The sequence below is a fragment of the Acomys russatus genome, chromosome 5 (assembly GCF_903995435.1).
Source record: "Acomys russatus chromosome 5, mAcoRus1.1, whole genome shotgun sequence".
In the NCBI taxonomy this organism is placed as follows: Eukaryota; Metazoa; Chordata; class Mammalia; order Rodentia; family Muridae; genus Acomys; species Acomys russatus.
In genome coordinates, this window is record NC_067141.1 from 69231274 (window position 1) to 69253472 (window position 22199).

The 22199-nt window shown below is 41.2% G+C and overlaps 1 protein-coding gene across 3 annotated transcripts in view; it reads right to left on the reverse strand.

Annotated features, from left to right (window-relative positions):
- Sorcs1 (sortilin related VPS10 domain containing receptor 1) overlaps nucleotides 1-22199 on the reverse strand; it is a 503013-nt gene that overhangs the window by 168323 nt on the left and 312491 nt on the right. For all 3 annotated transcript variants that reach the window (XM_051146761.1, XM_051146762.1, XM_051146763.1), the window contains exon 5: nucleotides 3951-4024. In XM_051146761.1, the coding sequence (XP_051002718.1) occupies nucleotides 3951-4024 (74 nt within the window). The remainder of the gene's footprint in view (nucleotides 1-3950; nucleotides 4025-22199) is intronic.

Below are 22199 nucleotides of genomic sequence, written 5' to 3' on the forward strand. Positions count from 1 at the left end.
GGCTCTTCATAGCTATTTCATTGGCAAATATCACATCATCTCTGTGACAAACATGGAGGACTACATTTTTTTCCAGTTATTCTTCTGAGTTCTTTCTATATACATAGAGCATGCATTCGTGCATGCACACGCACACACACATATACAAACACACACACAAAAAAAATAACAAACAAAAACAGAACAGAAAGTAGTCTGGGGGTTGACTCTTCTTTAGAAAACAGGACCTTATAACTTTTAGATAAAATACAAGGAGATGACAGTAGCTCATGAAGATGGGACAGAATGAGGGCAATTGTTGATAAAGAGCTGGGGAGGTGACTCAGCAGATGAGCTGCTAACAACCATCTGTAACTCCAGTTCCAGGGGTATCTGATGACCTCTCTGGCCTGTGCAAGCAGTGCAGGCACATGATACACGTAAACAAAGGCAGTCAAAACATCTATACACATAAAATACAAATAAGGAAGATAGAGAGCCGAGAGAAGTCAGCTTGGTGTTTGAAAGGGTATCCTCAGCAAGGTGAGCAACAGAAGAAGCACGAGCAAGCATCAGTGCAATCAGCCAGATTGGGCTTGTGATGGGGGAAGAAAGGTTGGTGACTGGGGCTGGTGGTGTCTTCTAGGATATGAGTACCTGCCAGGCAAGCATAAAGCCCTGAATGCAAATACTCTGCACCCATGTGAAAAGCCAGGGATGTCTGTAGCCTCAGCACTGTATGGGGGTGGTGTGGGGGTAATGGCAGAGGGCAGAAAGATTTCTGGGGCTTGCTGGTCACCAGCCTAGCTCCAGGATCTCAAGAATACTAGGTAGACTGGTAGAGCAGACACCCCACTTGATGTCCCAGTGTACACTCCTACACACACACACACACACACACACACACACACACACACACACCACATCACATCACAAAAACACAAAGCAAAGGAAGGAAAGAAGAAAGGAAGAAAAATGAGTGTTCTCACTCTACATAGACATTTCTAGATCAGCAGTCTGGAATGTCTTTAGCCCTCTCTCTCCTCTCCCCTTCATTCTCCTCTTCCCCTGTCCCCCTCCTCTTCCTCCTCCTTTTGAGTCTCGATCTTACTCTGTAGCTGCTCTAGCCTTAAACTTAAGATGATCTTCTTCCTTAGTGTAGAAATTACAGACGTAGATCACCGTACCCAGTGTTTGTACTGCTGAGGATTGAACTCAGGGCATTGTGCACACTAAGCAAGCACTCTGCAAGCTGAGCCAAATCCTCAGACCATATATTAGCTTTGTAAGAAACGTCTCTGGGACTGACCCTTGGTGTTAGATAGGTAGTTAGGGGATCGACTCTGGGAAAGAATCATCTCCCTTGCTACAAAGTGACACTGAATGTACTCAGCAGGTTCCATTTATATATCTAATTATATAATAATTAACAAATAACAACTAAATTTAAAAGCCATGGCTGGGCGGAGGTGCCGCCCACCTTTAATCCCAGCACTTGGGAGGCAGAGGCAGGCAGATCGCTGTGAGTTTGAGGCCAGCCTGGTCTACAAAGTGAGTCCAAGATAGTCAAGGCTACACAGAGAAACCCTCTTGAAAAACAAAACAAAACAAAAAAATTAAAAGGCCACGAGGCCATGAATTTAAGAGAGACTGGGAGATCATACAAGGAGGGGATGCTGATGTAAATGCAGTATACATTATAGAATTTGTTTTTAAAAATAAAAGAAACAAAGGGAACTTCTCTAATGTGGCTTTCTGGTTTTCAAAATCCACATGGACTTTAGTGAAGTATTTGAAAATTTGAAGTACAAATGCTTTCATAGACAATTTCAATACTTGGAAGGTAGAAGTAGGAGGATCATGAGTTCAAGGCCAGCTATAGCTGCATAAAGAGTCTGAGGCCACCCTGACTTTCCTGGGACTTTATCTACCTAAAGAAACAAAGAAACAAACACAAAGCAAAGGTAACAGATAAACATGTGCTTCTCTTTGAAGTAAGTGTAGAAGTGAGGAAAGCTGAGAGGCAGTGGGCAGCTGGAAGGAACCAGAAGAGAGGCAGTGGGCAGCTAGAAGGAACCAGCAGCTTATCCCTCCATCCTGTCATTCCAATGTGATTTCAAGATAATAAAAAGATACCTTCACAGCCCTCCTTGGAGATGTCATTGAGTCCTAAAGGCCACCATCCTGGAGATTCTGGATTGCTTAGACTCGGAACACATGAGCTCTTCCGTGAGCTTGTTCCTTTAACACTATTATGGAAACAGAGGCCTGCAGACAGGTGGGGCATCTCTTCCCTGAGCAGATTGGGATGAACTAGGCTTTGCTCTTCTACATCATAGCAGAGGTGAGGATACACATTTTAGCACTCTCACTAAATAAAATATCAAAACTACACTAGAATGTTCCAAACATTGTTCTTGCTTTTCTTGGACTTTTGGATAGGGAACACAAAAGACAAAATTAACTTTTGTCACTTCCTTGATTTTGAAATTGAGCTGCCTGTTGTTCTGGGGTGTCCACCTATAACAGAATTAGGAGCATGGTTAAGAAAGCCAAGATTCTGATTTTCTTGACGCCATTCTTGTTCATTATTTTATCCTTCCTTTTCCTCCCTATTATTTCTTTTTCATATGCATAATGCTTTATAACATTTGGTTTACTATTTATGTTCAATAGACATTATTATTTATCTCAACATAAATTCTTACAGTAAACTTATTTGAAACTCTTTAAAATATGAGGGTATATGCATAATTTCAGCACACTATAAAAACAAGGCATAGGACAGTTCATATAGCTAACATGCATGAAATTTTAAGTTCCTATATCGTGTGTGTGTGTGTGTGTGTGTGTGTGTGTGTGTGTGTGTATCATGAGTATATGTGTATATATATCATGGAATATATATATATGTATATATGTATATATATGTGTGTGTGTGTATATATATATATATATATATATATATTTATTTCCAGGTTGTGGGCTGGGTAGCTCTACTCCTCCTCAGGTCAAAACTAAAGCCCCAAACTGAAGAGATAGCATTTGTACTTGGGTCTTTGTAAGATAACTCCGTTCAGATGAAGTCATGAAGGTAAGGTAACCATTGCTGAATTTGTGTTATTGTGACAAATAGAAGAGAGAGCAGGGCCCTTTTTATTTCTGCTACATGAGGGTCCATCTGTGTTCAGGGCAGAAGGAGAACTCATGCTGGGAAGTAAACCTCGTGCTATCTTCAACTTAATCTTCCCAGTTGTCACGATCACACATAGGGACATCAGCTGTTTATGCCACCAATCGATAGCATTCTGTCATTCTGCCACAGCAGCCTGAGCAGAGCATAGCCCTGGGCTTATATGTGTTTGACAGTTCACAGGACACAGCTGGAATGCTAAGTGAGAGAACAGGGCTACTGGATGCGTCAAATAAGATAAGAAGGCCTAGAAGACCTGACATAAGGGACGGGGACAAGATTTGCTGTTACACGAATTGAGATCTGCTTCTTTATACTGAAACCATTTATTTGAGTATTATATATATATATATATATATATATATATATATATATATATATATATATATATATATATATGTATATGTATATATACACACACACACATATATATACACACACACATATATATATACACACATATATACACACACACATATACACACACACATACACACACACACACACACACATACACACACACACACATAATGCTTTATCAAACAAAAATCACAGTGACTTAAAAAAATTCTGTCTGCAAGGTTCATCTAAATGTACCAAGGCAATACTTAGAAAGGCCCTGAAGCTCACTAATATTAATGATCGTTTCAGAGTTTATTAAAAAAAAATGGTGACACAACATTTAAGAGTGTCTGAAGGTATCTGTCATTCCAGAGTCCCATCTGGTGCTAAGGAGGTGATGATACCTTAGGAGACCAGAAAATGGAGTCAGACTTACCAGTAGAACCTATTTGGAACCACTGATTCCTGGATAAGCTGCCATCTTCGGCCAAATTCCGCAGAGCTATATAACTGGGGAGAGAAAGAGACAGAAGGTCAGCATTGTACTTGACCTTTAATTCTGCAGTAGCTGCACCTGGCATTTGTAGGCAAGGGTACCACCAGTTTTTATGTCAACTCCGAAAGTCAGATGTTAACATCTCCCTTTAAAACTTAAGGAGGTTGGAACTCAGGGATTATATGATGTGCTGCAAATCACGCGGTCAGTCAATAGTGATGCGAATTGGGAAGTCCTTCCTGGTGGCAGTGTCTTCCGTTCACCGCCACAGCATAGGCAACATGTAATGGGTAGTATCTTGGGTAAAATCAATCAATACTTCATTTCTAAAGAACCCAAGATAATACCTGATCCTGATGGAGACTGCCAGGAGCTTGAAACAACCAAAGATGAAGGAATGCAGAGGATAATTCTAGAACTCCGGAGAAACAAATTGGGGCTAAAGACATAACAGGACTCAAATGGGCAAAACCCACATCACTTACAAAGGAGTAAGCAGAAGTCATATTGTGTGCAGGGCCAACATAGGAATGAACATGGTCTGTCTTTGTATGTTTGGAGAAGCATGTCATGGGAAACCGAACATCAAGTCAAGGACATATTCAATTCCAGAGGCAATAAGCTAATTCTAATCTTTCTGTTTTTATTTGTTCTGGTCTTTCTTTTTTTTTTTTTTTTTTTTTGAGAACAGATTCTTTACTCATACAATATATCCTGATTATAGTTTCCCCTCTCTCAACTCTTCCTAAATCCTCCACTCCTCCCCTCCCTTCTCCACTGGATCCTCTCCCTTTCGGTCTCTTATTACAAAAGAACAGGTTCCTACGCAATAGCAACCAAATGACAAGACAAAATATAATAAGATAATGTAAAAACCTATGATATGGTAGCCCAACAGGAGGAAAAGGATCTCAAGAACAGACCCAATAAACATAGGCCAACTCATTCTTACACTCAGGGGGTCCACTAAATACTAAACTGACAGCTATAGTATCAATTGAAGACCTGGTACAGACCTATGTTCTTATTGCTTCGGTATCTGTGAGTATATATGCACCTGGCACCTTGTTCTCTTAGCATCCTCCATCCTCTCTGACTCTTAAACTCTTTCTACCTCCTCTTCAGTGGGCTTCCCTGAGATCTGAGAGGAGGGATTTGATGGGAATCTCTCACTTAGACTCTTTCTCTCTGTAATGTCTGGTGAGTGTCTCTGCATCTGTTCCCAGCTGCTGCCAGAGGAAGCCTCCCTGATGATGGCTAAATAAGGCACCAGTCTATGAGTGTGGCAGAATATCATTAGGAGTTATTTTGTTGATTTTTCTTTAGACCTATGGGTAGGGTTTGGTTTTACCCTAGGTCTCTGGGCTATCTAGTCTCTGGTTCTTGGTTACCCAAGCAGTACCGGGTATGAGTTCCCTCTTGTGGAGTGGGCCTTAGATCAAACCAGATATTGCTTGGCTTCTTCCACAATCTCTGCTAGTCTTTGTAAGAACAAACGTAGGAAACTCAATTTATAAAACCCTACTCCACATAGAGCAAGCTTCTAGTATAATCCAAGCATTTCCCATATGTTATCTCATTTACCACTTGTCACATTATCCCTGTGATGTATAAAGTTGTTGTGTCCATTTTATAGGTGGCTACACCAGTGGTGACATTTTCACACTGCCACATTCTCCAAGGGCAACTGCATAACCCTCCCTATACTCCCTCATACAAACATCTTTTATTCCGCTCTTATGATTTGCACTTCATTTCTACTTTTCATTCCTGCTCTAATAATCTCCATGTCATTCTGGGACCTGTGTACCTAAGTGTCCTCTTATGGAAGTTTGAAGAATCTTTCTGTTGTTCTGTAGGTACTTTGGTGTCCAGAGTGGGCTACTACTGATTTGGAAAACACCATTTGCTACTTCTTGTGTATAATACACTTGACCATCAATTTCTTTTCTCTGCATTTGCCATCTCTCACAGAGTGGCTGGTGACTCACTGTACTGAGTGCAGGCATCACCTACCTCCTCTTCTCTTTCCTGCTACACAAACTGTTCAACAAAAAAAAAAGATCAAATGACTCCCCAGGTGACTCATCAAAGCTGTTGAGGCACAAGCTTGCCCAAAGAACAAATCACCTCAATTGAATATTTACTGGCCTTTGAAACAACCTGTTATGACACTGTCCACTTGGCCAAAATACATCGTGCAATGCAGAAAGGATGAGATGGCTGGCTAGGAAAGCTGGCCGCTCACTGCCTCCATTGTACGGTATTTGATTTCCAACAAAGAACAATATGACATTTTGTTTCAAAGTCTTGTTTTATAGGTTTTCTTTTACCATTCGCTGACAAAGTTGGAGCGATGAATTTCCCTAATAAGCTCATGTGGAAAATGCAGGGTTCCTCAGTGACGTTGGTGGGAGTTAGTGGACGAGGAAGTGTTGTTAGAAGACCATTAGTCATTGGTGGCATATTCTAAATGTCACTGTGAGCACATAGTGCCTTCTTCTTCCTTTTTTTTTTTTTTTTTTTTTTTTTTTTTTTGTGATGTTGGGCCAGAAAATAGCAGCCTTGCTGAGCCATACTCTCCTCCCATGCTATGCTGACTGATATCTATGAGTCAAATGATCTTTTCTCTTAGTCAATTTATTTACTCAGGTATTTTATTATGGTGGTAAACAATGCTTTCTGCCATGCTAGGTTGAAAATAGGGTTCCTGGGTGAGCTTCATGCTACACACACACACACACACACACACACACACACACACACAGACTCACACACACACACACACACACATACACAAAAGTCAGAGGAAATCCTTGGGTATCAGTCCTGTCCTTTCACCTTGTTTAAACCAAGATCTCCTGCTCATCTTCTACACGCCAAGGTAGCTGAGCTGGGAGCATCTTCTCCTCATAGCTCTTTCTCTATCCATTGGGAAGCTAAGATTACAGATGAGTGCTACTGTGTCTGGCACCTGTGGTGTCTGTGTATCTGAACTCAAGTCTTCATGCTTGGATGGCAAACGCTTTTCCCATTGAGTCATCACCCTAGCCACATGCAGGATATATTTTCAGAATGTGAGATGAAAAAGTGAGATGGAAAAGCAGCTTCCTTCACATAATTAAGAAATGGCAAGCCAAAAAAAAAAAAAAAAAAAAAAAAAAAAAAGAAATGGCAAGCCAACTTACCCTTTCTATACCCAGAATCCAAAAGGCCTGTGCATGCATGGCCTGGTTGCTCTTCCTACACAATCTCTAAACATCTTGCATTTTGATACGGAGTAGAACAGCAAGCCCCAATCCTGCCCCCCCCCTGCTTTCTTCTCTCTCCTTTATCCCTTCCTCCCTCCCTCTCTTTATCCCTCTACTTTTTTTGGTGTTTGGAGGCAGGGTTTCTATGTAGCCCTAGCTGTCATGGAACTTGCTCTGTAGGCCAGGCTGGCCTTGAATTCACAGAGATCCACCTACTTATGTCTCACAAGTGGTGGGATTAAAGGTGTACACCACCACTGCTGCCAGACTTTCTTTCCTTTTGATGAGCTTAAAGTGAACAGAATTAATGTTAGTGTGGACTATGTGTAAATATCCACTAATATCTGAATTTTAGTATGCAAATGTAGTAGACCCAAGATGGCCTAAATTAATAGTTGTATGTGTGAAAGCTAGACACATATATTCTCCACGAATGACACAGAAGCTCTAAAGTTTCATATAGAATACCAAGTACTGCCACCAATGTTCACACAAAGAGTTCATCTCTGCTTTGTCACTGTCCTTTAAAATTCACCTACTAGTTCAGATTCAGAGCTTAGATAGATAGCAGTCAATTTAGTCTTCTGATAGTGGTATATATCTTCAAACAGCTGTGTTTTTATTTGTGAGCATTTAGAGGACCCACACACAGCAGGCATGCACAGAAATCTAATAAACCAAGTCTGTCTTACGAGACTTGGTAGCATCCTTCACCATTGCATTTGGGAAGCCACTCTTTGCCCTCTTGGTCTTATTGATTGAGCCTTTACACCTTCCCCACATGCCTGGCCACATCCTTCCTGCATGCCCTCACCCATACTACTGTTCTGCCAAAGGATGCTTCAGGACTTCTGTCCTTTGGTACTGATCTTCCGCTGGTGTTCACATCCAAATGCCTCTCCTCTGCAAGCCTTCCCCTACACACCTAACTTCCTTCTGGCTTCATGCTCCAAAGGCCTGTGGCACAACAGCACATACCTTTCACTCCTGCTCACATTACTGAATTTAGCTGTTTTAGTCATCTCCAAAACTACCAGCTAACAGGGAAAAGCAGAATTCTTATGCACATAAAAAAAAAAAAAAAAAAAAAACCTTGGGGGCTGGAGAGATGGCACAGTGGTTAAGAGTGCCGCCTGCTCTTCCAAAGGTCCTGAGTTCAATTCCCAGTAACCACGTGGTGGCTCATAACCATCTGTAATGTGCTATGGCACCCTCTTCTGACTTGCAGGAGTACATGCAAGCAGAGCACTGTATACATGATAATAAATAAATCTTTTTTTAAAAAACCCTTGGAATGTCTAAGAATATTCTTGAACATTTTTAAGAGACAAAAAGCTTTCCAAAGGTCACCAACCCCACAGTTCTGTGTCCACAGGTACCTAGAATGGAATAGAAGAAAAAGATAGGGTGCACTGATGTTTTACAGTGAAGTCCCATTATCATGAATATGAACAATATAAAAAGCTCAGGTTTCAATGCACAGACAATGGCAATCTATATAGGGGAATGTATTTTGTTTCCATGGATATACAGCTCAAGGCTGGTATCTTCAAAGAAAAACAAAATCTCTATTATAAGATCACAGCCTATCAGGACTCTTCCTGGTAGCCTGCTTACTCTTCCTCTGAGTGTCACCAGGTCTCCCCACCAAGGGGAAGTGGTCTAATAGGGGGCACCAGAATTCATGTCCGAGTCAGTCCCTGCTCTCCATAAATTGTGGAGAATGTGCTGTCCATTGGCTAGATCTGGATAGGGGATAAGGTCCCCTTCTATTACAGACCTAGAGGAGGGGAGTAGGATGAAAGAGGCAGGAAGGGGGAATGGGAAGATACAAGTGAGGGGATAACAAATAAGATGTAATCTGAATAAATTACTTAAAGAAAAAGAAAAACAAAATCTCTATCATATATATATATATATATATATATATATATTTGAAAGTCCCAAGGATTTACATGTAGGTCCTTGGAAGTTTACCCTAGAGAATGCTGCCTTAGATAGTGTGAATACTACTTCAAACATTTTCTCCCTAGAAAGCTAATTGTCCGGCCTGGCGTTACAGTGAGAAAGGAAGAAAACAACAACTCTCAGCCATTTCCGTTAATATGTTAATTAAATCTGCAGACTCTGACAGCAAAGTTCTGAGCAAAGAAGGGAACAGAACAGTATCAAAGCGTCTTGTGCACTGACTCAGGCTCAGCTTCCAGTGTGCCAGCTTTTCCCAAGGAAGTCAATGCCCCTTAATAAAACTCACAGTGTTGGCAGTGTCTAAATAAGACTTATTTCCATCCTTGTCTGTCTCCAGCTCCAAGGTTTCTGTGACTGTCAGAACACAGAACTGAGAAGTGTCATTATTATCTGTCACATGTGAGAAAACAACAGCTGCTTTCTCCATTTGATGCCAGGCCTCCAGAAAACCCGGGGAGGAGGGATGCGGAAGAGGAAGGAAGAGCATCTGAGCTACATTTAGGAGCGTGATGTTCATCTAGTGACCGTCTATCATGGACTCAGAAATAACGTATACACAATCTTCGATGTGATTCTCCTAACATGGTATAAAATGAAATATGGGGAAAGTAGAGACCGCAGAAATGTCTCATAGGCGCCAGGGAGAGAGTCTGACTACGAGGGCGAGGCAGAAAGTCCGTCCCTTCCAACGTCACTGTACAATGTCTGCGATTACAAGCATCACTTAATGATCGCAAGCGCGTCATTCCTCCATGCTCAAAGTTTACTGTGAGCTGGCCTGGGCCTGTCAACACTTTTCTTTCCTGTCACACTCCTCCCCTGAGGCTTTAGGGGGATGGATTCTCACATTGGCTTGTTGCACATCTGCTTTTGGCTGCTGTGGGAAAGGTGATGATAAGGAATGCATTTGACTGTAAAGGAAGGAAACAGTACCAAGGGCTAATTTCCTTGTGATCTGGCGCCAGCTGTCAGGTAGCTGTGGTGATATCCCTTGTAAGCCCCAGGATCTGTAAGTTGGATGCTGGACACGTGTGATAGAGCAGACTGCTAAGGAGCACCCAAGAGCTTGACCATAAGAAAGAATAAGTTGCACTGGCTTTACAACAGATTCTTTTTTTAAAAAATAGTAACACTGAATGCCTTTATTTTTAATGTATTTTATACATTCAATGTATATTTTGTATATTTATTCATTTTTATTATTTTCTATTAAATTTTTACATATATATTAATATTATTACACATATACACAATAAACTACCTACAGCAAGAAGAACCACAAAACAATCAGGAATTATATAAATGTTACATTCTTAGTGTTTTGGCTATTTGCATTTGGCAGCCTTGAAGAAAACGTCTTTCGTATCTTGGTGAGTCTAAAATTCTGAATGTAAATCAATATCTATCATATCCCATCTTTACCAACTTAAAACATCTATCAACAAGTAGAACATTATGATAGGCAGATTTGGGCCCAGGGGTCCCGCTCAAACTAAGGCACGAGCCAAGGACAATACAGGCAGTAAACTTTAAACCCCTACCCAGATCTAGCCAATGGGCAGAACATTCTCCACAGTTGAGTGGAGAGTGGGATATGACTTTCTCACGTATGCTGGTGCCTCACATTTGACCATGTCCCCTGGAGGGGGAGACCTGGTGGCACTCAGAGGAAGGACAGCAGGTTGCCAAGAAGAGGCTTGATACCCTATGAGCATATACAGGGGGAGGTAATCCCCCTCAGGAACAGTCATAGGGGAGGTGAATAATGGGAAAATGGGAGGGAGGGAAGAATGGGATACAAGGGATGGGATAACCATTGAGATGTAACAAGAATAAATTAATTTAAAAAAGGTTTAAAATAAACTAAAACAAAACAAAACATCTATCAAGACCTTAAAACATCTTAATCCCTAAATAACTAAGTTTAATTGTAAAACTAAATTATCTGGTCTTCAACCCCATCAGAGACTTGAGAAGGAATAAAATTAATTACCCAAGTATACAGGGAGAGTAGGTTAGTAGCTTCTCAAATGAAAAGATGACAGAGACAGTTTGCTGACTGAATAGTCAGCCTGGAGAAACCTTAAGAGAATAATGCTCTATTTCCCTTAAAGGGGGTTGGGTAGGTTTTTGGTTGCACTGGGAGTTATTATTGGTCTTATTTAGAGAGAAAACAAGGTTTGACTCAGGGATGCCTCTCTTTTCCTTTATCTTTCATTCTTAGGTTTGGAGATAGGGGTTGAAAAGAAAGAAGAAGCAGAGGCAGGCGGATCTCTGTGCGTTCGAGGCCAGCTTGGTCTACAGAGTCAGTCCATGACAACCAAGGCTACACAGAGAAGCCCTGTCTTGAAACACCCGCCCCCAAAAGAAATATATAAGGTCGATAGGATAAAAAGTAGATTAGTGAATCTGCTCCTCAACTTAATGCCCTAAATGTTACTCACATGGTTGTTTTTAATTCACTGGCACAATAGATTCTTAATAACATAAAATTGTGTTCAGGGAAGAAGAGGATAAAGTTGGCCACTTTCTACTTTCATTCCCACCTTACATATTGGTTCAATCAAAATCAAATGATTCCTCTCAGCTGGTAGAAGCGAAATTCAACTTTACAATGTTGACACAAGTGTTTACAGTTATCACAGTCCTGGAATGCCTTTCAGTCTTCCTAAATTGGAGGAGGCCATCTTCCCCTGAAAATGAATAGATGAGTGCACATTTGGGCTTGCCTTTTGTTACTAAGAAAGTGGTGGAAGGAGGCCAGTTCCACAGAAAATTGCACTGAAGCTAACTAACTCCTGGAAAGCCTTTGGCCTCTTCGAGTGCCTTCCTGTCAGGGGGCAGTTTCCTGGGCTCCTCCCACACAGCTCTTCAAGGGGCGTTAACTGGTGGCATGCTTCGTGCAGTGGACTCTGTTCAGAGACTCATGATTACATCTCTTTCCTACTATGCTCTTGATGTTTTGGAGGCAGAGGGCCTCCAAATTGCAGTTCTTGAGAAGGCTGACAGAAAACCCTGTCAAATCTATTTATTTGCCTAATCCTAATACTGCCCTGGGGGTAGCCTTGGTACAAAGCACCCATGCACCTCTTGACTCTCCAGTTCTTGCTCTTCTTCCTTCATTCTTCAGCAAGAAAGAGATGGCACCTCAAGGACTTAAACTAAATTTAAAATAAATGCCAAGCCAGAGGTGTTGCAAGTATCAAACTCCAGGTTTCACCATATTGAACAGGAGGAAAAGGAGTCCATCCATAGACTAGGTTGCAGAGGTGAAGTAATGATGCTCTGGCTCTCCATGGTGCCAGAAGGGCCTGAATTCAGCCTAGGAGCAAGCAACTCAAAGCCTGCGGTGCATAAACTCCATAGATAAAACTTCACTGAGCACTGGGGAAGCTTAACATTAGCTGTGTGATGCCAAGTATCTCCAGGGACAGAATCACAACTGCCACCCCAAACTCCTCCACCATCCATCCTGAGCGGATGTTTCTCAAGAACACTATATTCTCCGAGTCACCACGATGTATTATACATTTGTTCAAAGTGAGGGTCGCCTATTTAGGAGGGAAAATGGCAATTTACAAAATCTATAATGGTGGCCCTTGGAGGACATTCTAAATTGCTAAGCCGTGAGGATGTCGGTGGGGGTGGGGGACGGAAGGGCGTGCTTCAGCAGGAAGTGTTATGCCGGGAAAATATAAATAGTAATAAAGTTAAGAATGGCATTTCTGTTCTTTGGTCACTGTTATTGGATGCACGAATTAAAATGAGATGGTAACTGGAGCTGCAGATGCAGTCTGACAAGTAGGCACGATCAGATCACAACTTGTGGGGAGCTGATGGCGACTGGATCCAAATTTCAGCAAAGTTAAAGGGACCAGAGCATCAAGGATGAGGCGTCAGCGCTTCTGATGAGGAGTGAGACGAAATGATGACACGTGCTGCTGGCTCCATCAATCTCTCCTGTGGCAGGATTTATCAAATCTGTCACCGGTCATTCCTCAGCAGTCACTGGAATCTGTCAAAGCTCCTAAGGTTGGGATTGACACTCTGAGGACAGGGGATTAGACATGGGCAACCTGGAGCTGGCGAGGAAGGAAAGGTCAATGTGTGGCCGGTGGTCATTTTGATTTGGAGACCTTTGCTATGCACTGAGATCTGACAGTACTTCTCTCTCTCTCTCTCTCTCTCTCTCTCTCTCTCTCTCTCTCTCTCTCTCTCACACACACACACACACACACAAACATATACACACACAAACATACACACACATACAAACATACCCATACACACACACACACACACACACACACACACACACACACACACACTCAATGGGACTTGGAATTTTTGCTTCAAAGGCTCTTAAAGACAAGTAAGGGTTGCATAGGAGAGATAGGAACAGACAAAAACTTGCAAACATATTTCCTCTATTTTGAAGCCCATGCAACCAGTAAATAAGGTGCCTGTGTCTATTCAAATATTAATTCCAATTACTTGCTTTGAACTCTCTGTTTATCTTTCGTCCTGTGGTCAGTTTCTTTCAAATCCTTAGGAATAGCTCAAAAAGTTCTGGGTAGCAGTTGCAAATGATGATACAACCTGTTAAACAAGGCATCCTCATTAACCACAGGCCACCCGTGTTTGCACACGATGGCATTTCAGCTTGAGAATTTGTTTTATAAACAAGGATCGGCTTGACATTTACCCAGCTCCCTGGTTTCCACTCAGTTCACCAGTTTTTAACTTGGATACTTAAATTATTTACATATTCATGAGATTAGAAATCAGCTGTGACATTGGGAAATTTCAGGCTCATGGAAATCCTGCCATATAGTACACAACTTCATAGAAGTAACCAAGTGCCTTTTTACTTAAAGCAGCATCTCCCGTAAATGCCATGGCACTAGGTAGGTGTCAGTTTTCTAAGTGTGCTTGTACGAAAACCATATGAAAACATATTGAGTTCTGAGACTCACTGGTCTTTTATCTTCATCTTATCCTTTGACAGAAGGAGCTGCCCATTCTATTCAAAGAGAAATAAAATTATTGTGAATACCAATACTTTAATAGTCAATGGTTTAATGTGACTATAATCAATATTTCCCAAGCACCATGCTTAGTTCATCTGGGTCCTAATAATTTTAGTGGTACAGCTGCTTCCACTGATTGAATAACCAGACATTCACCAAGGGAAACTGTCCACACCTCACATACTGAGAAGAAATTGGTCTGAGATAGGCTCTATCTGAGGGTAATTCCAGGTACAACCCCTTGGGTCTGCCCTCTCTTAGCTCATTGGATAATACACTGCCTGTTAACCAGGCAGTGCTTGCTACATGCCTAATTCCATCTTGACTTTTTACATTATCTTTGCATCTTCAACCAGACACACAAACACACATACACATACACACATACACACACCACAGATAAACACCTAACAAGCACACACACAGAGGTGAAATATACACACACATGCACACATACATGTGTACACTAAAATGCATGCAAACTACATAGACCAATACAGGAATAAAGAACAAAAGAAACAGGTGATTAATAAAACCTGAAGAAAGGGGGACTAAAACTATCTTTTTAAATACCCTTTTGTGAGAGTAACTAAAATTCTGTCATCACCTATCAAATATGTTGCAAGTACATTTTCCCTCTTTTATCAATACAGGTTTTTTAATATACACAGAATGTCAGCTGTTAATATTTAATACTTCTGATAGCTTACAGCCTGCTTTCTCCCTCTAAAACCAAATTTCAGCTTTACAAAATATCTGACACATATGTAGCAAGTATTAAAAGTGCAGCCAATGTATGGAATAAGGATTTCCTATTATACCATGAATTGTGATCTGTTGGCACCAACCTCTTGGTTGAGAATAAAAAAGTTTCTTACACACTATTTCTGGCTGCTATTGCTTCAAAACAAGTGAGGCAGGAATCAGGACACTTGCTGGAAAATAGATACAAATGAAAATTACAATGTTAAGTGAAATAAGCCAGACTCAGATAAACAAATGCTTCAGGGTGTCCTTCAGATTAGAACCTAGGTTTCAAATTATATATGTGTGTTTAAGAGAGTGCATGTGTATGTGTGCTTGTGTGTATGCATGTGTGTGAGAGAGAACAATTTTACAGTTTCAATATATTTTGATCATATTCTTCTCCTCCTCCAAGCCCTACCATATCCTCTCCACTCTCTACCAACTCAATTTTAGGTCCTTTCTCAAAAAAACAAACAAAAACTAAATACAACAACAACCCCTCTCCCCCTAAAAAAAAAAAAAAAAAAAAAACCCAAAAAAAAAAACAAAAATAAACTAAAATATAACCACTCCTAAAAATAAAAAACACAAAAAACTGTATCCAAATAAAACTACACACACACACACACACACACACACACACACACACACACACACACACACACACACACAAGCACACAGACACGGAAAAAAAACCCCACCAACAACACCAAAACCTATAGAGCCCATAAATCTTGGTCAATAACTCTTGAATATGAGGCCTGTCCTGGAGTGGTTGATATACTCGGTGTCATTCTACAGGAGACACTGATTTTTCTTCTCCTAATAAGAATAAGTGACAGTTCAGCTGTTAACCTTTACCCTAGTGGCTAGGTTTTCATTCATTCATTCATTCATTCATTCATTTATTATGATTCTTGTGCCTTCGCTTGGGTTCTTTTCCTTCTGTTGGTTTGTTTTGTCCAACTACCGAGTAATAGTTTTTATCTTATTTTATTTTATTATATTTTAAAATATGAATGAACAAAGATTGTACTGACTAGGGAAGCAAGAGAATTATGACAAGTGAGGGAGGGGATATTGGAGAAGGCAATGGGGCAGGTGAGTGTCTGAGCACAAGGGATGTCATTACACATTTGTCTGAAGATGCAGTGATGAAGCCCATTATTTTATACACTAAATCCTAAAAAAGCATAAGTGGCACAGTATGAGAATGTTCTAGAACAAGACAAAGTACGTACCACAAAACAGCACTAGAGGCATTGTCTTCCAGGCACAGAATTGATCAATCATCTGGATGCAAATGTTTTTATTCAAATAAGCATATATCAATTGTACAAAATAATTCAATTTATTCTGAAATTTTCATACATGCATAGACACTATTCACTCCTTTGTTACTCTCTCTTGTCTCAACCCTCCCACTGGCCCCCTCATCATCCCAAGCAATCTCCCTTTTCAAATATAGTATTTAAAATCATAAAACAAATTAACAGCATCTAAGACAAAAAAAAAAAAAAAACAAGTGAGGAAAATAAAGAAAAAAGAAGAAAAGTGGCTTGCAAGGGGCTAGAGAGATGACTCAGAGGTTAAGAGCACTGACTGCTCTTCCAGAGGTCCTGAGTTCAATTCCCAGCAACCACATGGTGACTCGCAACGATCTATAATGGGATCTGATGCCCCCTTCTGGCACACAGGTGTACATGCAGAGGAGTACTGTATACATCATAATAAAAGTTTTCAAAAAAGAAAAAGAAAAAAAAAGTGGCTTGTGAACCAATTTGCAGCAATTCCTAGGGGTTTCTTTGTGCATCATAACACACCTTTCAAAATTTCTGTGTTAGTTGTAAAGACTTGGACTTTAAAATTCTTTTATCTAATTCAACCAATGAAGCCTAACCACTTCTCTCAAATACATGAGGACGTCTGGACATGTGAAGCAAGGCAGGGGCTGAAGTTGGATGTGGCCTGGACCTCTGTAAATGAACACCTGCTCTCCACATGCATACTGCCAGCCCCACATGTTCTCTTCAGTGGCGCTCCTTGCCCCTTGAGAAGGAAGGGAGTCTATGACCTAGGTGTCCCTGGACACGTACAGAGAAGGAAGAACCAGGCAGTTGCTTTGACTAAGGATCAGAGGCAAGAGGGCCTTTCGTGCAGCTGCCTGAGGAAGGAGGCCTTGCCAGCCTGTTGAAGAGGGCAGGGGCCTCCCACCAGAAGCTTTGCAATCCTGGCAGCATTCCTGTTGGCTCTACATTACAGAAGGTCACTGCCCCCATAGCAAGCTGCTCCCACAGCACAAGCCGTCACAGAGCAGAGCCTCATACATGGCGCACTCCACATGGCTGAGGTAGGTGCATAGTCATCTCTTTCACTCCTGTTTCTCGGTCTCTCTCTCTCTCTCTCTTTTTTTTCTTGCAGTCACATCTGCTCTTTGTTTTCTCTCATTTCTAATGTTTCCCAACACATCATGTTTAGTGAGGTGTTTAAGGCAGACTGAGAGATGCCGTTGGAGGCACTGTTTTATAGCACAGTTTGTACACTAGTTTATTGCCAAATTAAAATGAAGATGTAATCTGGCAGCCCGAGCCCGCTGCCAAGGCTTCCTTGGGTGGTTTCCTATATTAAAGAAAGTCAGGAAAAACCAGGAATGAAATAAGGGAATGCACATCCTTTCTCCTGTTTGCCCTGTTCTCAGATACAAAGAAAGGAACAACAAAATGTGCCGCCTGCTTAAGCTGCAGCAATAAGCCAACAGTAGAGAAAAGGGCAGCACTGGGAAGCCTATAGAAAGTGTGACAGGTTTCTTTATATGCCAACCAGTTTGGACTGAGGGATGCAGATAGCTGGAAAACATTATCTGCGGGTGTATCCTTTGCAGTGTTTCTAGGGTTCCTTAGGACTTGAAGTTGAGGTCTCAGAAGATCTGACAGAGGTACTTGGAAGCTTATGCTACTAAAAGCATTAACTCAAAATAAGTAAAATAAAATAAAGGACTGGCCTACCAGGTAAAGGTAAGCGCTTGCTATAACCCTCTTATCCACAATCAATTTTAGGACTCACATGGTGAAAGGAGACCTCTACACACCTGCTGTGGCATGTATATGCACGCAAGTGCGCACACACACACACACACACACACATACACACATACACACACACAGACACACAAAGAGTAAAAAATTTAAAATGTAGGACAAGAATAACAGAACAATATTGACTTATCACTTGATCCCACAGACTAATCAAAGCAAAATTGCTCTGACATCGTTGCCTTCATTTTGTGCCTCTCTTCTACTTTGAATCTCCTGTTCACGTCTGCACATAGGCATGGAAATCACTCAGAGATGTTTGTCTAGTTATCATTATAGACCTGCAGTCCCTTTGGACTGCAGGAACAGCAAAACCTCAAAGGACAGACAGCTTCCTCTCAATGAGGGCAGTTACACGTTATGATGACAGAACAACATAGGTCAGAAATGGCATCCTGAGAGCTCTGCTCATCCCCTTGACAATAATATTAAGGGCATTTAGTGATCACCGTGATGATGCTTACCTCTGCATATCTCTGTGCTGTTGCCCTACTTATTCTTTTATTAAACATTTAAAATTTTTTACATATACATTTATATTATTACACATACATACAGTAATCTACCTATAGCAAGAAAAACCATGCCACAATCAGGAATTATACAAATGTTACACTCTTAGTGTTTTGCCTATTTGTATTTGACCGCCCTTGAAGAAAGCATCTTTCCTATCTTGGTGTAAACCTATAGTCTATATCACTACCTGAAATATGGATTCGAGATCACTAGACCCATTTATTTGGTTCCCTTACCAATTTAGTCTCATTGACGAAATCCTCCCCTCTTCTCTGCTTTCTACAACTACTTTTCACTTTAATTGGTATATTGGGAAAGAAAGAGCGAGCCTACCTTTTGGGGGCTGCAGGAGACCAAACTTAATGTTAAAAATGTGCCCGCCCCCAAGCAAGGATGGAGATGATCGCATCATTTGAGGGATGTGGACAGTAATTTGCTCTCTCTTTTGAGCTGAAATATCCTTAGTAGATTTTACTCAGTAAGGAAAAATTCTAAGCCATAAAACACTATAACCCCCTTAAATCTGAGGAGGACATTTGGGCATAAAATTTCCTCTGAGATTAACTATCAGATCAGTTATTTATTCATGTTTAATATTTCCACGGCTCTGCTGGCCAGTATAATTTTACTGAGGTCCAGAAAGAAAAAAAAAAGTGGTCAACAGAAGTCTTTGAGTGCCTTCTAATGCTGTATCAAAAAGCCCCATAAGGTGTTTGTGTGCACAGTATGAGGCAGAAAGGGGCATCTCAGACATTTTTGGGCTCTTTCCAGAGCAAGGCCCCAAATTATCTTCTCCGAACCTTAAAAGTCCCATTCCTTGAAATAGAGACAAAAAATCAATGTCAGAGAAAAACAAAAGTACTGTATGTTCAGAACTAAAGTATGCTCAAAGCATAGAGAAGACAGGCAGATGGGGGAAAGGAGAAGCGAGGATGCCACTCTTAGATGAAGCGGGTAGGCACCGGTACCACATCCCGGTGTTTTATAAGAGTCGGTTCCTTTATGTTTGCCTGAGTTTGACAGGAAATTGTATCCAGCAGATGGAAGGCTCGCTCTGGGCCTAAGATCTTAGCCGAGAGCTTGGCAACAGCAGCACTAGCAGCTGTCACAGAGAAAAACTGATCAACAATACTTCTACACAAGAACAAATGTTCCTCTTTCCTAAAAATCGCAGATGCTGGCCAACCAGTGCCAACACCGAGCTCTCCTTGGTGTCCAGAGCTGTGTCTTATCAGATCTAAACAGTCCATGGTCTGTAGATGATTACCAGAACTCTCACAGCAGCATCATATACTCCACCTGAGGGGCCACAGGCCCTCTACACTTAACCATTGCTTCTGGGATGGCAACAGACCACTCCCCCTCCTGATCTGTCTTGTTCCCCACACCTTCATATGAGACTTGAGACCAAGAAGACCTTTCTGTTCTCTACACAAATGAGCAAGTTGTCTAGTTGCACTGTATAAATGATTTATCCTTGCTTCTCTCTTGAGAAACCAGAGACAGGAGCACAAAGGCTGATTCTGTTCGCGTGTTCGTTTCAAAGTATTACTACCTAAAGTTAGAGTCCCAACATATTTCGTACAAAGGTCTCGTTTTTCTGGTGTTCCTACGATATCCACACATGAAATCAACTCAATTTTTTCCTATGATAACATTTGTTGATTTGTCAAATTCTGAATTCCTTGCATCGCAGTGAACAAGGATTGATCAGGACTCTTCACACTATGAAGGCACACGATTCATCAAGTCTGTGCTCATAAAATGAACCTTTGGTTCAGACCCTCACATGACCTCTACCGAGCTTAATCCTGGTAATCAGGACTCAGAATACAACAACTCTGACCCAGCTTTTCAAAGGCTTTTAACCAGGGAAACTAAACCATGTTTGCTGTTTGCCCATTAGGCCAAACCATCTGCAAGTCTGTGTGTATTACAGTGAGCATTACCAGATTTCTGTTTTGACAAAAGAAATTCTACCCTGTAAACCCTACTTTTTCAATTTTATATAGTTACTTATGAGATTCTTCTTACTTTTTCTAAGAGGAAAGAGGAAATCTGTCACATTCTTCTTTTAATGAAATAATTTCTTATATGCTCCAGGGTTCACAGGCCAACATGTCACTAATGCGTTATCATCTGAACTTGGGTTACTAACTTCATATGACCAATGCATCACATCTACACTGTGTGTCAGTGAGCTCCTGTCTTTTTAGAGTTTGTTGGATTCCCCAATCAAATCACCTCTATTAATCTTCTGAGTCTTTAGAAATTTAAAGTTTCTTGATATAATTTTCTTCAAGCCAACATTTCAACCTAAGAAGATGTGGACTTGAATATTGTTTTCAATCACATAGAAAGTGAACCCTCAAAAACTAAGGAGCCATACAAAACATATTTAAGGCAAAAAAAAAAAAAAAAAAAGCCTGCTCACTCTAAGTGGCTGAATTGGAACCACAGCATAGGTGTCCTCACTCCTCCAGGATTATTTACTTTGCCACAGTGAACATACAAAGCTTGAAGTACTGGGACTTCAAGGGTTACCTTTCAGGTCATTTCCTCCAGATTAACTATGAAGGTATTTAGCTTTTACTTAGCCAGGTGTCTCTGCCCTTCACTATGCCTCTGGCATCACAAGGAAATTAACCTACAGCTGAATCAAATACAGTAACAGTGGGTTAAATGACAGGCACCCCTTGTCCTGGGGAGTTCAGTGTTCACCTGTTAATTGCACCAAGTACATTGCAGCCTGGCTCTAAGAACACAACTGTACATTCTGCTAAAGGGTAGCCAGGCTGCTGTAGAGGGAAAGGCTCTCCTAATGGTAAGCCGTTCCTATTTTTAGGCTTAATGTGCCTTTTACTTGGCAGTAAGAGCAGCATGAATAAAACCCCAGTCCTATGATGTTAATTTGCTTGCTTCAAAATGCCAGTGTCACTAGAGACCTTGGAAAATTGCTTAAAGCCTTCCTTTGCCTTCAGGGAGAACCACACACAATAAGCCCAGCCTAGACAAAGAAACCCCTGGTGTTCTAGTTTTCTTTCTGGGAAAAAAATACAGACTCAAGGAAGAATGGGTTTATTTGGGTTTCACTTCCAGGGCACAATCCATCACTAAAGGGAGTGAAGGCAGGAACCATAGAAGAACATTGCCTGCCAGATTACCCTTTGGCTCACATGCTGGCTCATGCTAAGCTAGCTTTTTTTGTAGAGATCAGGCCTACCCTGCTGGGGATGGCACTGTCCACATGGGATGGGCCCTCCCTCAGCAATCAACAATCATGATAATCTGTCACAGACACAGATGCCAGCTAATATAATCCAGGCAATACCTCAGCTGAGCTTTTTTTCTTCCAGTGATCTAACTTGTGTGCAGTTGACAATCTAGCCAACACATGTAGTTTCTCCTCCAACTCCCACAAACGCCCAACATTGCTTTAAACACATGACATGTCTGAGTCAAGACTGCTCTTAGGAGAATTCTCAGAATGACTTTGTTCAAAGATTGATTGCATAGAGGCCATGCCAGTATCCCTCCTGTTTTCCCGTGAACCTTAAGGGTTCAAATTTCTCTTATGTTAGCCTA